Consider the following 16,325-nt stretch of genomic DNA (forward strand, 5'->3'; position numbering starts at 1 on the left):
ATGAACAAGCATCATTTTTTAATGCATGAATTAAACCTCTCACCGAGAGGGATATAGCATCATTAAGGTAATCATTTCTCTGATGTTGGACTATTAGGCTGTTTCCAATTTTTCCTTATTATAGATAATGCTGCAGTGGACATCTTCACTAACTTTTTTCAGCTGAATTATTTCCTTAAGATAAACTCCCAGGAGTCAGAAATACTGAACAAATGAGTAGGAGTATTTTTTCATGCTTCACAAGTTATTTTGCCATTTTGCTTTACAACTGGATTAAACCAAATTACAACCCACCAGAAGTGTGTAAGTAAGTGTACCTGTTTCACCAACATATAGGCAGTACTGGGTGTTACCATTTAAATAAAAGTGAGAGGAGGCATACATCTCAAATATAAAATGATGCCTCCAGTTTGCCTCAATCCGCATTCAAATTGCCACTCAGGAGAAATCTTTTTCCATCCTTGTTTTCTATTGCTATTATTTTTGATATAAATTGTTTATGTCTTTTGCTTAATTTTCTAACTGGTTCTTACTGTTTTTCTTTTAAAATGGAATGTAGTCTTTATCGAACATAAATAGCAATGCTGTCATAGTTAACACAATTTTTTTTAACTTTTTTTTTTTTTAAGTTTTGCTTTTTTCTGCACCTACAGCATAGATATGTTAACGTAACGTTTCCCGCTGGAATTTCCATTTACAGTTTTAATACTTTTTTAGGTGCTGGTCACCTCACCCAGCCTGCAGCCTCAACACGGAGAGGCCCTGGGGACGAGAAACTTCTCTAGCAATTGATGTCAGCCGCCGAGGTAAGAGCAGTACTCGGTCCCCACGGTATGCGGGAACTAATTTCTCTTAATCAAATGAAAGGCCCGAGGAGGAGCCACAAGGCAGAAGGGAAAATATATGTGAAGGAGAATACCAAATTCTGTGAGGAGTTTGAAGGACCTGCATTAAAAAAAGGGCATCATACCTCTAGGACTTCAGAACTGGCAATGCTCCAGATGCAGCTATTAATATGGAAAAAATGCCTTCATAAATACTTGATTCTGCTCACAGTGGGGAGGCAGTTCATTTGGAAGAGGAAATGGGAGCTTGGAGTCGAAACAGGTCTGCTTGTCTCCTTCTTTTTCACCGCTCTTTTCATCTGCACATTTTGCCCTTGTAGTTTCTTCCCCTCTTTGGGCGACTACTCCCCTCCTCCAAGTCCCAGGAAGTTGTCGAAGTTGTCGAGGTCGTGGCTACTCCCACTTCTATCTGCGGATTTGCCTCGAGGCCCTGACGCCCGGCCAGGCGTGGAGGGGGCGCCTCGGGAGCCGGTCGCCGGTCGCCGGTCGCCGCGTTGGCCGCCCGCGTGCGGGAGGCTGGAGCCCGAGTCCTTCCCGCTCTCTCTTTTGCGCCGCCGGCCGGCCGGCCGCGAGGCCACGCGCCGCCGAGCTTTCAAATCCAGCCGCTAGGGGGCGTCCGGAGACAGCCTCCCGCACCCGGGGGCCAAAGCCACGAACCCGGTCACGTCGGGCTTGCTCTGTCGCCACCCCCCGTCAGAAATTGTTTCCCCAGTCCAGGTCTGTGACTTCTCGTGAAAGCATGGTGACGCCCAAATAGTCCACCTTTGGTGTGTTTCCCCCCCCCTTTCCTCGCGGCCAGCGCCATGATAAAAAAGTGAAAGTGTTTTATGCGACCGAACTCCTAATAGGGTCAGACCCCAGGGAGGGGGAGGCAGGGGGTGGGTGGTGAGGAATTAATGGAAAGGAAAGAAAAGTAGAAACTGCTGATGCTGATAAAGATCAATTCTGCGTGCTCTCCTAGCCTGCTGCAGAGTGGGAAGGCAACCGTGCAAGGAATCCACTGGATTTGCCCGCAGCCCATCAAGGGACGGAACTGAAATCTGCTGGGCAGAAATTTGTTTCTAAATCCTTTCCAGATGCTTTATAGTAAACATGAAATTAATCATTTACATGGACTAGGTGGAGGAAGTGGTGAAAATTGAAGCCAGTGATTACTCCAAGGAAGGGCCATTGGCCTCAAGAAGCGAGGGGTGGGGGAGGCATGGGAGCCGCCTCCCCTTCCTCAGCCCCACCCCCATGCTCTCTGGTTTGAGGGGCTGGTGGCACTCCCTAGACATTTCCTCCAACGGCTTTCCTTTTGGGGACCACTTCCAAAGGGAGTAAGACTCCTGCGACTTAACAAATCCACCGGTTCTGTGGGGAGCGACGGCCCCCCTCTCACAAAGGAGGCCCACGAAGTTCTCAGAGTTAGCTGGTTGGCCAGGGCTTCACAGGGGAAACCCAGGATTAGAGTTTAAGACCCTCGGTCTGGGGTTCCTCTTCCTGGCTGCAAGGTTAATAATTCAGTCTAGGGCTTAATTTGACGTGACTGAGCCACCGTTTTATTGCAGGTGATATTAGGTCTCCTGAAATGCAGCCGCGAGAGCTGTGTGAATTTGGAGCGTGTTTAGGGTATGTGAGGCATCCACAAGGCCTTTGGAATTAGCAAAATGTAGCATAGTTCTATTTTCCTTAGTCACAGAGTCCCTTAAAAAAAGAAAACCTTCTAGGTCCTTACAAAGGCTGTCTCCAAAGCAGGCATGTAAAAAAAAAGACAAGAAAAGAAAAGAAAAGAAAAAAATGCAAACATTGGTTCAGTGGTTCCTCAGTAGCAGGAAGGGTCAGCTCAGCTGTGTTTTACCTCAGCGGAGGCCTGCCCCAGGCCTGGGGCTCTAACAGTGAGAGTTCAGATCCTTCCTTAGAACCCAGCTAGGCACACACATGAAAACAAAACTAGTTTTATTATTATTGTTTTTTAATGAATGTGAGGGAAGAGGAGAGAGCCAGGCTGTGGCAGGAAGTGGGAGATAAGGGAGAAGTAGAGATCATGCCCCCTTCTCCCTGCCCAGGCGGTCGCACCGCAGGGAGAGACCTGAGAGTGCCCTGGAGTTGTGCTGCTTCTGCTTGGGGTTCTCTGAGACCCTGGGCACAGCTCTAGCAATCCCCTGAGTTGTCTCTCTAGAGTGAATTTGAAGACAGTCCCAGTCTCAAAGCTTCAAATGAAGGAACAAACCTATACATATTTGTGAATGTGCATCCTTGAAACACTAATACATATTTCTGGCCCACCCAAATGAAGCATTTTTCTCCTTTCTTCACAGTACCCTTACATTTTTTTCTTGATGCTACTTTTTTTCCTCCCCATTAGGAATGAGAAATGGATGGGAAAAAATGGGCCCTTTAGCATAAGTCTTAGTGCCTACTGCCTTGATGGATGATACCTTCCTGTGTTTCCCTGTTGCCTTTTTGACTTTGCAGAAGTCAGGGAAAGGCTGATTCAACTCATTTGGGCACATAAGAGCCACACAAAATAGTCCAAGTTGAGTTAAGACATTCCAAGGAACCTGTGTGATTTTACTGATGAGGCAAATGAGGCCCAGAGAGGTGAAGAATCTCACCCAGGGTCACACAGCAAAGGCGGCCCAAGAACCCAAAAGTCCTACCTCCCAGTCTCATGCTCATTCAGAGTCAATACTGTACCTGCTTCTCTGGCTTTTGGGTCAAAGGTGAGATTTCATTAAGATTCGTGAGAAGACAGGTTCTGGATTCAGTGTTTGCTATGGTGGAAATCAGAGAAAAGGATCAAAGTTGTCAGATCTAGGTCTCATTAATTTTTATATATACTATATACATACACACCTAGTTCATGTGTATAAGATTATAAACACACACACACCTATGGCATTTGTATTTACTCACCAAACAACACCTGCACCCTCTAGAAGCACCGTTTACACAGCATGTTAAATATATTTAGTGTTGCGAACTTATACTCAGATTTCTATTTTTCTTGTTTTGGTTGCTCTTTCAAAGAACAAAAGTAAATTCTTTGTGCTACTAAAATTCAGATAAAGCTGAAATTAAAAAGGAAATATTGATGGAAAAAAATCTGCTGATACTGTTGACTATAAATTTTGTATGATCGTACTTCACTGAAGTAGGAAAATGCTTCTGCAACCTTCCAGATAGATCAGAGATTTCCCCTTTTCCTTATAATGTGGAAGGGCAACAAGAGGAGTGGAAACATAAGGCAAACAAAGGCAAAGGCCAAAGTAGGGCTGGTGAGAGGGGACTAAGGGACCTCATGGAGCTTGCCACAAAGCAGCTGCCCCCCCCCCCCACACTGATGTCGTGTTAATCGCCATGATTTTCCTCCACGGTTGCAGGATCACTGCTCTCCACAGGGGTGGAAGCTGAGGCTTGAAAGCTAAACAAACCTACCTGAGGTTGTACAACTAGTGAGGTTTTCAGGAATGGTTTTGTGCCCAAGACCCAAACCCCGTGCTGCAGAAGGATAGGATTTATTTTGTTTTTCTTTTTATCCCCAAGAAAGTGAATTTAATGTTTATAAAGGAATGTTTATTTGAGGAACAAATTTAGCTAAGCACATGGCTCTATGACAAGGGTTTTAGCCAGTCTCTAGTGTGGGTTGAGGGTCCACCAAAAAGTTATTTCTATGCTTGCTGCTTTTAAGAACCCATGGCATCTTTGTGTCTTTGACCTGAAGCTTCTACTCGTTCCCTGTGGGCTGACCTTTCCTTTTCTGTTGTTTCTCAGCTGTCCTGTTCTTCTTGTTTGAAAATGGCTCTAGGACAGATTTAAAACATTTCTTTTTTAAAACAGCTGGGGAAACTGAGGCCCAGAGAGTGGTTTCACAAGATTGGTTTAAGGCTATTCCTTGAAACTGTGTGAGACCAGAACCTGAACCCAAATCTCCTTAGTATCTAACACTTTTCCCTCCACATCGCACTCCCTCCGTTAGCCCCATTTGAGCTTGCCACATCACAGCTGCTTGGCCATGATCCATCCTCTGGACAAATCTAGCCCAGCAGAATTGTGTTGAGATGAGGTTCACTTCACTGTGGCTTGGAAGGAACCTTGGGTCTCTTAGAAATGAAACCTACAAATTCTAATGCATAAAGAAAGTTCTTGCAACACCAGGAGAATGAATCAGTCAGCCAGAGTTCAAGAAATGTAAACACAGTTTTAGATAGGAGACTAAAAACATCGCTTAGGACTTCTCCATCTCTTGGGTCAAGACCCTGGTAATTTACTGAGGTCCACGCTGTCAAGGAGGAGACACAACTCAAACTGCATTCCTGGGAGATAAGGCAATGGCAGTGGTAAGACTTCCTCTCCGAACAATGTGGCAGGATCTACCCTTGTTATCAAGCTGAAGAAACTGACTGACCCATCACCCAGTGCAGGCAACTGGCTGTGAACACAGGCTCTTTCTCATCATTCTGAGCTGGTGTGTGCATTCACAGGCTACAGACTGCACAGCTTCCAGGCCTGCTTGAAACGGGGAGCTCAGTGTCTTTCTGTGATGAACATTTCTGCCACTAAAGAGATAAACAGAAAACACATTCCTTCTCTGGCTGCCCACCATCAGGCCAGAGCAGATTTTCAAATGCTAGCATTAATCTAACCGCAGGCTTTTAGCAAGGAGATAGCATTCCCACCAGATAATCAGGCTGTTTCAGAGATGACCCTTACAAGATGGGGTCTCATCCCAAACTCTTCTGCCTTCTTCAAATCATGGGATCCTTCACCAAACACTCAAAAGCATGAAAGAGCTCTGATTCTAGCATGGAATAGGGTGCCTTGAAATTTCCTTCTATTTAAACCTATGTTGACAATGTTCATTGTTTTGATAAAAATGAAATATAGTCATATTTATTCCCATTGTTTCAGAATACTTACTGTCCTTGGTATGGGATGCTCTGGTGGGACTCATCTGGTATCAGACTAGAGATCAAACCAAAAAATCATTTTATCAGGCAGACTGGGCCACCTGGCTCTTTCATGGTTGTATGTCAGGGCTTGGGAAAGAACATCAGACCCACAGGCTCCAAAGTGACCAAACATTCTGTGGTTACCAGGGCAGTAGCTTTTGGAGGTGCTAGCAGGAGCCTCTTTAAATATGTGTAGGGCCTTTTCCAGCATATGCCATTTCTGAGACATGATTACGCTTTGACCCCTAGTATGCTCTCATGACACTTCCCCCATAATTTCCAGTGGTTCCTCATTGGAGAGGGGATATATCCACTGCCAAACAGATATCAGAAAGCACTTTGGCCTTCTTACAGTGTTTCATATGGATTTGCTGACCCTAGCAGAAGCCAATGGGAGGAGTCCTAAAAGTCAGCCTTTGTACCTTCGTGGTTTTGTATTTGTGGTAAAAAATGGAAAATGCAAAGGCAAATTCCAGATTAATTTAAAAAATCTTCTCAGTATAAATGAAACCATAAAAGGAAGATAATTCTGGTCCCTTTACATAGCCCTGCTGACCTTTTCTTAAGAATGATATCTAAAAATATCTTATTTTATATGATATGACTCAAGATGCCTATGACCTATGGAGTGTTTGACGTGTTACAATACATCTTGATCTGCTTGTTTAATGAAGGAAACCAAGACCCAAGATGGCCTTCTGGTATTGTCATTATCAAATTCTTGGGATAAGATTTAAGACCTTGTTTATGTGACACATTTTTACTTTAAATCTTGGATGAAGAGGAGGGTGAGATGGGCATGTCAAACAATTACTCAAAACCTGAGAAAATCTCCAAGCTAAAGATATACCCCAGGGAGCTCTATTAAAGGAGCCAAGTAGACTCCTCTAGAAGATAGAAGTTGGTCTGAATTTAAATATGGGAATGCCTAGTAAATACAAGAGCAATATTTTTCTTCCAAGTTGGAATAACAGTTCTTTTACATACTTATGTCTTCTTAGATCAAGTCTAGCTCAGTCTCAAGGGTTTGGCTTTAGCGTTGGGAACACCAACTTCTCTTAAAAGTTCATAAATTATTTTTTATGGAGAGGTCCAAAGGTACATGGCAGTTTACCAAACCCAAAATGGAAGGCAAAATAGATGATGGAATCTAAATTCAAGTTGTGTGGCAACAAAATATCACCTACATGAGAAACCCTCCAGTCAAGATATATCATAGGATTAATAAGAATACCTGTGGTGGAAGACTGTGAGGAAGAAGGGAATTAACAAGAAAGGCTGAAGGTGGAGCTACAAAGTGGCCAACCAATTCAATTCATGTGGTGATCTTAATTCTACAGAAGATACTGTTCTTGGTCACTCACAAATAAGTATAGACATCTGGTCTCTTAGCCTCTAGGCTTACCCCCTTCAATCCATTTTTCACATAGTTGGAAGAGTCATTTCTCTAAAACAAAAAATCTGGTTATATCAATTCCTGCGTCAATAGGATCTCACAGTCTTTGGGATAAATTTCTTAGTTGCTACAATGGCTTTTCACGATCTGGCTCCTGACCACCCCACTAGCTAATTGCACTTCTCCCCACTCCCTTTCCTACCTGTGCCCTGGGGGCCAGTCATTAGAAGCCACTTACACTTCTCCTATGTCTCCATGTTCTCTAACCTTAATGTGGTCCCTTTCCCTGGAGCATCCTTTCCTCTTCTCCATTTGGCTAGTTCCTACATATATCCTTAGAAAGTCAGCTTAAGTGTTCTCTCATTCCAAAAGCCTTCCCAAACTCCGGGCTGAGTTAGTCTGTACTCATTCATAGCTGTCACCGTACTTCACTACTGTGGATGACACTAAGGCATGGATTTTGTCTCTCAGCCATATTCATGTGCCTACCACAGTATATGGCATTAGTAGATGGTCAATTAGTGTTTGTTGAGTGAATAAATGAATGAGCAATCCTATGTGCTTTGTAAAACAGACTCATTAATCCTTTCTATTGGACATGTTCCAATGCTTGTGTCTTCATTATTTTTCAAATAAGGAATTGTGGAGAATTAAGACAACAGTAAATGAAAATCCATAGGCCACAGGAAGATGTGTGAAAGAAGCAAGGGAGAAGCTAGGAGGAAAAAAAAATCCTAAAGAAAAGCCTCATGCTTCTCTTTTTGGCACAAATGTCTGAGGAGTGATGAAACAGAAAAGAGTATTTATGGATTACTAGTTAATGAAACTTATAATTTTTTGACTATCCTGACAGAAGAAAAATAAACTTTATTAAAGGTTGAGAAATATAACTGATAATGCACTCACACACTCATACACACACACATCTTAACATCTATACCAGCCTTAAAATGCATTGTGCTAAGTACTACTTCACTGCTTGAACAAGGCCCTGATCCCTCGTGCATATTATACACTAAGTGAACAGCAGATTCTGGCTACTTGGAAGGAACACAGTCTGAGAATTTCAAGAATCCTTAGAATTGTGAATACCCCTTGTGTGTATCATAGCCCCAGTAAAAAGAGGGGGAGTTCTTCAAGCTCTTAATGAGTTTATAAATACAGGGTTAGGGTGGTTTATAAAACTATTTTTTTTTTTTTGGCAGAGAATCATCAAAATGTTAGACCACATCACTTTCTCTTACTTTCATCACCAGTCCCAGCAGTTGGCCTTCTATTTAGGTCCATTAGACAATATTTATATAAAAAGAATCAATGTTCTTCTTTTTGAAAAATAACTTCACAAGAGTAATTGCACGTGTTATAATGAATATAGATCACAACAGTGAGATGTGGGTGCTCAGAGGAGGGCTAGGTGCACTCACTAGCTTAGTGATGGTCTTCTGTTTTCCAGCCTCATAATGTCTTTGATTTGACTTCATGCCTCTGTAAGATGACATATTGTATGTATCCCTGATTTGTGAAGTCATTTGCAAATAGGTGAAACTGACTTTCGAGTACACAAATACCCAAAGTCCACCATCTATATAATTCTTTAGAATCCTATCATTTTTTTCCCTGAAAATATTCATTAAAACCAAATGACCAAAGAGAAAACAAAAAGTTGTGAAAGATCTATGGTGATTCCAGTGCATAGATGTTTTAAATTGCTCTTTGAACTCAATGCCAGGGAGTATCAAGCATTTTCAGAGTAGTGTTATATCCATTTTCTTAAAAACAAATGGGAATGTTAAGCACAAAGAGATGTAAGAATTTTTTGTTAAGGTCATTGAACAAATCAAAGGAACAAATACATTTCCTACATTAAGACCTGAAAGAGGTGCCGTATGCTTATATGGGCAGTCCCATTGGAATGGGAGTTGCTATTTAATAGGTACAGCATTTCAGTTTTGCAAGAAAAGAGTTCTGGAGATTGGTTGCCCAACAATGTGAATCTACTTAACAGTACTGAATGGTACACTTAAAAATGGTTAAGATGACAAATTTTATGTTATATATATTTTACCACAGTTTTAAAAAATGACAGGGGATAGGAGGACATGAGGAATTGTATCCTGGGCAGAGGCAATGGTATATTCAAAAGCTTGGACATAAGAAAGAGATTTGCATTAGCCTAAGGTCTTTAGTTACTAGGAGTTGAGAAAAGAAGAAATAAAAGTTTTCCTTCCTTTTTCTGAATATAGAGCTTGCCATGGGGGCAATTCTGAACTGGTCCAAGTTTGTCTTTGGTACTCTGCCATTTCCCTTTCTGTACTTTTCTTCTTCTTCTTCTTCTTTTTTTTTTTTTTTAAAGATTTTATTTATTTATTTGTCAGAGAGAGAGAGAGAGCACAATCAGGGGAGTGGCAGGCAGAGGGAGAAGCAGGCTCCCCACTGAGCAAGGAGCCCGATACGGGACTTGATCCCAGGACCCTGGGATCCTGACCTGACTGAAGGCAGACGTTTAACCAACTGAGCCACCCAAGTATTCCAGTGTTTTTCTTCTTGTTCCTTCTTCTCCAAATAGCTAATGTCCTTCTGTTTATCCAAGCCCTCCAGGGCAATCCACCACCAGTCAAGCATATTTCAATTCTTAAAACATTCTTTACCCTCAAATTACCCACCTCTCCTTCTACCCCTGTCAGAATTTTTAGTCCCTCAGAGCAGCTGTTCTCAGCTAGGTTGCCATCTGACAGCCATCTGGTCATATAATTTTTTTTTTACTAAAGTGTGAATGACTATTAGCTTCTCAGAAGTATCAACCTTTTAAGAGAATACTTCTGAATTCAAAGTGAATCTATTAATAAGGTTTTAATAGTAGAATGAAGTGAAATTACAACATTTTTGGCCATATTAGGAAGAATGTTTTTGGTCTGGAGAGCTACTCTATAAATGGCCTATCTTCCTAGAAAATCTGTCTCAAGAGTTTGGCTTCTCCCAAACTGTTCCTACTTTTTTCCAGCTCCTTCCCTTCTCCCCATGTCTCTTTCTCTCTCTTTTTAAAAGATTTTATTTATTTATTTGATAGAGAGACACAGCGAGAGAGGGAACACAAGCAGGGGGAGTGGGAGAGGGAGAAGCAGGCTTCCTGCCGGGCAGGGAGCCCGAAGTGGGGCTTGATCCCAGGACCCTGTGATCATGACCTGAGTGAAGGCAGATGCTTAAAAACTGAGCCACCCAGGTGCCCCTCTCCCCATGTCTCTAAAAGTTACAAATCATTTTCAGTGTTACCCACAAAAGGGTGTCTGATGCCAAGTAAGGGGAATTGGAGGGAGAAAAAGATGTGCAACAGAAGTCATTTATTTGTGTGGGTCATAAAGTCAGGAACGTCCTAAAGTCTCTGTTTTGTCAGATGGCAACATGCCTGTTAAGATTGACCTAACCGCTAATCACGCATTGTGGTAAAAATGCAGGGCTCTGGGGTTCAAATCACAGCTTCTCCATTTAGCTGTGTGACCTTGGGCGAGTCACTTAACCTCTCTGAGCCACACTGTCCTAGATGAAAAATGAGGATAATGATAGAATTTACCTCATATCATTGCTATGAGGATGACTTCAAACAATGAATGTAAAGCACTCAGCACAACATTTGGCATATCAAAGATCGATAATAATGGTAGCTATGATCTCCATGATCTCCGTGATCATCATCATCATCCTTCACTAGAGGGCTCCTATTAAGAGCTGCTCTGGCCCAGTTCCAACCAGCAAGTGAGAATGAACAGAACTGACGCTGAAACTTCACACCACGGTCAGGATGTCCATCCAGGGAGAATGGCAGGAGGGGTGATGCAGAATGCCAGGCTCTCAAGTACTTCTCTGCTTACAGATTTTGAGATTGGCAAGCGTATGATTGTGCCTTTTCTCCTTCTGGTTTTGTAGTCTCTGGCAAAAACAATTCCCTCCCCCTAGCTCTGGCCCCAGCGCTCCATCTGGGGCATTGCTTCCTGTCATGATAGCGGGTCCCTCATTCAGGATTCATTGCTGCCTGCCCCATAACAAGCCGTGAGGAAGACCACACACATTTCTCTGTTAATCAAAGACTATTTTTTAGGAGAGAGAGAAGGTCTCTACATAATCATCCTTTTCCCCGGGTCTGAAGCAGAAGCAGCAGTGGCGGTAGGTAGGGGATGAGCTGCGAAGCCACCCTACGCTCCTAGTTCTTGCTTCTTTTCACATGGGGGATTGAAGTATGAAAGGAAGCGTGGAAGACGTAGAACTGGCCTCAGTCCTCCATTTAGGATACACGTCTGCGAGGATTTTCCAGATAGTTTCCTCATTCGTGGTTGTGTAGGCAGAGCCGTGTACCACTCTAGGGGCGTGCCCACCTCATTATACTGTGAGCTGTGCAGTGTATGACCTGCAGAAGCCACAGTACATCCCACAGATTTTCCTTCCTGGGCTAGCGAAACACAAGCCCTTGGTCCAGCTTCTCTTCTCCCCTAATATTTACACTCAGGCCACAGCACGCTGGGCTGCCCATGAGTACCTCGCGAGGACACCACATTTCCCAGGCTGTCCAAGAAGTGAATCCTCTTTCCTCCTTGTTGCTATATTTGGGGAGAAATTGAGTGTTTCTGGAGGTCCCTGTATGAAATAATGTGCATGCAAATCAGATGATATAGAGGAGAAGTAGAGGTGACTTTTTTTAGAGGAAAAGCTTACTTTTTAGGGGACGTTGAATACTAGACCTCTCCTTTTCGTGGTTGGTATTTGAACTGACAGATTCATAGGCTGAAAAACAATAGGGGTTTTACCTGTGAGTGTGAAAAAGTCTTGAAAAAAAGCGATTTTTCTTACCTCAAGACAAGGGAAAAACCAAGTGGAGGCTTTGATGCTGAAGCCTCATAATAAATTGAATGGTTTCACAGAGAGAAGATTGATCTGGGATTTTAAAAGCACCGAGGAAAATAATACTTTTATTTAAGATGTTTAAGGGTGAAATCCTGTAGGGACTGTGATGCTGAAATCCTGAGAGGAGAACTTTTGACAGAACAAGAATATGAAACAGTTAATGCCTGACACACGCCGTGAGGAGATGCCCAGATTTGAACAGCAGATGTGCTGTGGGGCCCCAGTGCGTGCAGCAGTGGGGGGATAACAGACGAGTGTGAGGAGCCCCAGTTTGCAGCTGTAGCACAAATACAAGGGTTGGACCAGGGGAGACAGGAGGGATTCTAGCCCATCTGATTCGGGCCAAGGAGACAAACAGGCTTATGGACAGCCCCGGTTTTTGTTTTTTTTTTTCAATCTCTTAAAGTTACGTTGGGAGAGAATTATTCTTCTGGCTGTCCTTGTCAGTCAAAATGAAAACTAGTTAAAACAATGCTATTTTGGTGAATGAGGAGAATTTGCATGATGGGCCAGAGAAAGACAATTAAGGGGGTTGATAATAGATAGCAAAGAGGTCAACTGAGTGGATCTGAGATGGAAGAACAGTTTGTTTGTTTTTTTTAAAAAATATTTATTTATTTGACAGAGAGAGACACAGCGAGAGAGGGAACACAAGCAGGGGGAGTGGGAGAGGGAGAAGCAGGCTTCCCGCGGAGCAGGGAGCCCGATGCAGGGCTCGATCCCAGGACCCTGGGACCATGACCCGAGCCGAAGGCAGGCGCTTAACGACTGAGCCACCCAGGCGCCCCGGAAGAACAGTTTTTAATGGGAAATTTGGGGTGTGTGTGTTGGGGTGGGGTAGGGTGTGTGTGAGAGATATTGAGGAGATAGCAATAGGGAGGAAAAAGTCAGAGGGAATCATAGAAAATTCAACCTGGAAAAGATTTTGAGATCCTCTAACTGCCCCCTCCTCCAAACTCATTTCCAAATACATGTATGTGTGCATTTATGCTTCCTCGTCTCATTACTGATAATAAACATACTAGAGAGGTTGCCAAAAAAAGGTGTTTGTTTTTATTGATTTGCTAAACTGCGGTGGGCTCGGAAAAGCCTGTTCCTTGGTGTTTTTCCACCTCGGAGTGCACACATATAAGCCGCACGCACGCATACAACTTAGGCTGAGCAGGGCAACTGGGGATTCTAAGAACCAACACTGGAGAGAGGAAAAGCCATAATTAGTGTTAATTGTTGACCCTACAGTTCAAGAATAGATGCTCTGGAGAATGGGAAATGAGAACAAACATTAATTATTGAGTAGGGACCTTGGAGACAGACACTCTGGATTAAAAGGAGAGAGATAAATTGCATAATGAATGTTAATTTTCCCTCAAAGAATTGAGTGGTCGGTGGTTGGAAAGGAAAAAGAGGCTAAAACAATCATGAAAGAGAAACCTCAATGTGTGTCAGGGTATGAGGGTACAGGAGGATTATACACACACTTTCCATCCCTGCTTACTGCCTCACCCTTTGCCTTACAGCTCCCAAGAAATGTGCTCTCAGGGTTTTCCTTAGGACTCTTACTATTTACCACAGTTGTCTGCTAGGAAGCTCAACCACTTCCCCAAGAATGCAGACGCCGCAAAACAAGCACACTGCATGCTGACACGCTGAGAGGTGCGTGACACTGGAATTTATTTTTTATGTGTGTTGGTGGGAGTTTGACTTCAAAGGAGGGAGGTGGCTGGAACTGAATGCCTCTCAGGAGAAGCCGTGGCCCTGAGTCTGCCGCTGTGGGGGTGATGGGATCCGGGGCCTTAACTGTTGCTTCATCCTAAGTATAAGACGTCACACACACACACACACACACACACACACACACACAGACAGACAGACACACACAACCTCCAAACAAACCCTCTTCACTGAAGGTGAAAACAGGAAAAAGTAATTTGAGTCAAAAATTGGAGATGAGGATGGTAGCCAGTTTTGAAAAGAGCTTCTATTATCAGGCTTGTCACTGGCTGCCGGGATTCACAGTCACATCTCCACAGCCGGGCAGCGTCTCCTACGTCCGTGCGCGGCCTTCTGTTCAGGCCCCATCAGCTGTTGACTGGGCGGCTCTGCATAGCCTGAATGCTCAGCCTTTTCTCTTGCCTGTTCCTTCATGCTGTCACACACGCTGGGTTATATGACATCCCTCCTCAAACATCTGTGATTCCTTGTTGCCTAAAAAGCAGCATCTCCGCTTTATCCTGGAACACAAGGCCTTCTCTGGTCTGGCCCTGGCCTGACTTTCAGCCGCATCTCCTCCCGGGAAGCCCTTCACAGTCCATTCACAGGGACTGCTCATCATTTCCCACACGTATTCTATTTTCCTGTTTCTCTTTGTTTTGGTTCATGCTGGTCCCTCCGTCGGTCGTGTCTTTCTCTCTTCTCTGTTTATCCGCTTCCATTAGTTTCTCAAAGGTCAGTGCAAACGGGATTTCTCTGCAAAAATCCTTCCCAGCCCCCTAGGTTAGAATTAATGGCTCCTTCCTTGAACACCCCTGAATCGTGTCACTGAGGCCTCTAATGCAGCCCTCCTTCCATTCCGCCTTGTGGTGGAGTGAATTGCTTGTGAGTTTGTCCTCACCGGGTCTGTGAGGCCCTGCGGGGCAGTAGCCACAGGTGCTGAGCCTTGGAAGTGGGATGAGAAGAGCACAGACTCTGGGATAGGTGGGCCTGGAAATGAATAAGCTAGCTGCTTGCTGGGTAAAATCAACATGCACAAGGGAGTTAAGCTCCTGAGTTTCAGTGTCCTCACCTATGATATGTGAATGAAAATACTCACTTCATGGGATTACTGGGCTCATGGAATGAGATGACACAGGTGGCACTGTGCCTGAGAGTGATTACTCTCAATATCAACATCCTTCTCTGTCCCTTGCATATTGTAGACGTTCGGCACATTTTACTAAAGGAGTCAAGCACATATGTAATGGGTCTTCTCTCTTTTAGGTGCAATAATATTTTATATCAGAATTTCATTTAATACTTAACAAGATGTACTGCAAGTATAATCTGTTTTTATTTATGTATTTATTTATTTGAGAGAGAGAGAACAGGCATGCGTGCAGGGGGGAAGGGTAGAGGGAGAGAATCTTCAAGCAGACTCCCCACTGAGCGCAGAGCCACATGGGGCTCCATCTTGTGACCCTGAGATCATGACCTGAGCCGAAACCAAGTGTCAGAAGCTCAACCGACTGAGCCACCCAAGCACCCTAAGTATAATCTGGTTTGATTGTTTTTTCTTTTTAAAGATTTTATTTATTTATTTGTCAGAGAGAGCACAAGCAGGGGGAGCGGCAGGCAGAGGGAGAAGCAGGCTCCCCGCTGAGCAAGGAGCCTGATGTGGGACTCGATCCCAGGACTCTGGGATCATGATCTGAGCCGAAGGCAGACACTTAACCGGCTGAGCCACCCAGGCACCCTGAATCTGGTTTGATTATTACAAAGTGTAAACTAGGATGGCAGGTATTATTATAGTTGCATTATTTCAGTTAAGAAACATGACAAGTTGCTGTACAAAGAGTATCTAAAAGATAAACATTTATTTCTCTTTCGGATAAGAGTTGAGAGGTAGGTGGGAGGACTATGGTGGTTTTGCTCCATGAAGTTATCCGAGCACTGACGTTTCCTATATCTTACGGCTCCATTATCCCATAGAATATTGTCCTCTTCCACTCAGTTGAAGCTATTTTATCACCTCAGCCAAGTCCAAGGGGAAAGAGGACCTCCTTTGGTAAAAGGGAGGGTGAGCAGAAAATGACCGGAAAGTTGCACACGTCACGTCTATTCATGTTTCATTAGCCACAACTTAGTCACATGGCCGTGCTTGGTGGCAAGGGAGGCTGGGAAACATAATTTCTAGCCAGCAGCCATATGGTCAGCTAAACTTAGGTGCTACTAGTATAAGGAATAATGAAAGAATAGATATTGGGGAGCAATTAGATTCTCTGCTACTCACAGTTTCAATCCTTATTTATGGGCCATGTTCCAGGGATGCACATGCTGTTTTCTGGGATATTCAGAAGTAGATAAAGGGGATCTACGCATAGGAATTTCAAATCTTGGAGAGGAAAGAAGAAAAAAAAGTAAAGAAGATAAAGGAAGTGATGGGGTGCCTGGTGAGAGGCCCAGGCAGTAAGAATTAGTGGAACCTAAGAAAGTAGCCATCAGTGTGGGCTGAGGCATCACAATGAAGGTGGGAATTCAGCTAGGTCTTGAAGCCTGGAAACC

General features: G+C 43.7%; 1 protein-coding gene across 2 annotated transcripts in view; it reads right to left on the reverse strand.

Moving 5' to 3' along the window:
• KIAA2012 (KIAA2012 ortholog) overlaps positions 1-16,325 on the reverse strand; it is a 102,687-nt gene that overhangs the window by 44,222 nt on the left and 42,140 nt on the right. For both annotated transcript variants that reach the window (XM_035007364.1, XM_035007363.1), the window contains exons 12-13: positions 11,880-11,948; positions 3,525-3,601 (exon numbers count right to left, since the gene is read on the reverse strand). In XM_035007364.1, coding sequence (XP_034863255.1) covers positions 3,525-3,601; positions 11,880-11,948 — 146 coding nt within the window. The remainder of the gene's footprint in view (positions 1-3,524; positions 3,602-11,879; positions 11,949-16,325) is intronic.

The sequence above is a fragment of the Mirounga leonina genome, unplaced genomic scaffold (genome assembly GCF_011800145.1).
Source record: "Mirounga leonina isolate KUSES-001 unplaced genomic scaffold, KU_Mleo_1.0 Mir_151, whole genome shotgun sequence".
In the NCBI taxonomy this organism is placed as follows: Eukaryota; Metazoa; Chordata; class Mammalia; order Carnivora; family Phocidae; genus Mirounga; species Mirounga leonina.